Below are 1,485 nucleotides of genomic sequence, written 5' to 3'. Positions count from 1 at the left end.
GAACCCCACATATTATTCTTCGCATTGAAATCCCCAGCCACCAACACCGGGCGGGGATATTGACTGTTAAGTTGCCGCGCCAGGGTGTTTAGCCTCCGCCCGAAATCTCTATCACCTAGACTGGGCGGAAGATAAACACCTATTATCACGATGGGCCCCCAGGAAGCCATGACGAACCCTCTCCCCGCCCTCAATAATTGTAGGGGAGGGGACATTGCTGTGTGCCTTCTGACTATCGCAGCCGAGCCATCCAAGCTGCCGACCCAGTTCGGGCTGCACGGAACTCTATATGGCTCGGCCACGATTCCCAAGCCGCAGTCCCTCTCCGCCATTGTTTGGTCGAAGAGGGACTGCGCTCCCCTCGCATGGTTGAGGTTAGCCTGTATTACTTCACAGGCCATCCTTTCCCGGTATAGTCTCCAAGCCCGACACCTCCATGGCATCAGGATCTGCGTCCATTATATTGAGCTGGTTACGCTGCTTCTTTAATGCTCCCTCTGGAAGCTTTTCTTGATTCCTCGTGTTCGCGGAGGTCTCTGTTCCTTTGGGGTCTCCCTCGTATCATTCAAATCAATGAGGGGGAGGACCTCCGCTTGCAGCCTGGACTTGGCGCCTTGTCCGGGGGGCTGGTCTGCTGTTGATAGGGGGCGATCGGTCACTTTATGGAGCGGGACCCCCTTCTTTCCTTTCTGTACCGGTGCGCACGCTCTGCTGCCCGCCCTGTGTTTGGCAGGCAGCCCCTTGTCCGCACACACCGGGCAGTTTACCTCAGCTGTGCAGTGCCGAGCCAAATGCCCCTCCTCTCCGCAACGGTAACACTTACCGTTGCGGTCCACATTATTTGGACATCTTGCTCTTACATGTCCCCCCTCCAGACACTTATAACACTGGAGGGGTCGCGTCTCCAGCATCTCGGCACGCGTTACTGCCCACCCTATTTTTATTTGAGCCGTTTTCATAATATTGATCGCTGCCTTAAGCGGGCAGCGAGCCCAAACTATTCCGACACCACCTGGGGTTTTGCGAATCTCCCCCAGTTGGATTTCCTCTTCGTAACAGCCACCATTGGCAGCTATGGCTTCCACGATCTCGGGGGCCCTTATTGATTCGTCGAGCCCCCTGAGTCGTATCTCCGCCATCTTGGTGGGGCACCTTAACGCCCACTTTGCCCTTAAGGGCCTCTCTTAATCCGAGAGCAAATTTATCCGCCTTTTCGTGTTTATCTGCCCCCGGGATTTCAAACACGTAAGAGCCTGTAACCCCCCGTCGTATTTTTGCCCCTTCTAGTCTGAGTCCCTCTTTTTCCATTTTCTGACGTGCCTCCCTGAGATTTTTTTCATATGTCCCAGGGGGACACGTCACTGTTACCGCCGCCGTTCGCGGTTCTTTCTTTGGTCCAGTCTGTCCTGTTGGCTTGACTGTTTTGGTTTGGGAAGACGATGTTTGTTTTCCCGTTACAGTCTTCTTTGTTGCCTCCTTTTTGGC

General features: G+C 54.4%; 1 protein-coding gene across 1 annotated transcript; it reads right to left on the bottom strand.

Moving 5' to 3' along the window:
* Positions 1-390: 390 nt before the first annotated feature.
* LOC145944016 (uncharacterized) lies at positions 391-1,139 on the bottom strand. The gene is made up of 2 exons (XM_083051944.1): positions 824-1,139; positions 391-449 (listed from the first exon to the last, which is right to left on the bottom strand). Exons 1-2 carry the CDS (start codon positions 1,137-1,139, stop codon positions 391-393), a joined length of 375 nt encoding a protein of 124 aa, XP_082908070.1.
* Between the last annotated feature and the right edge of the window lie 346 nt (positions 1,140-1,485).

The sequence above is a fragment of the Prenolepis imparis genome, unplaced genomic scaffold (assembly GCF_030444845.1).
Source record: "Prenolepis imparis isolate NDT839.2.m4 unplaced genomic scaffold, iyPreImpa1.0 SCAF_12, whole genome shotgun sequence".
NCBI classification, from domain to species: Eukaryota; Metazoa; Arthropoda; class Insecta; order Hymenoptera; family Formicidae; genus Prenolepis; species Prenolepis imparis.
Note: the sequence above shows the minus strand (reverse complement) of the source record. Positions and strands in the feature narration are given on the sequence as shown.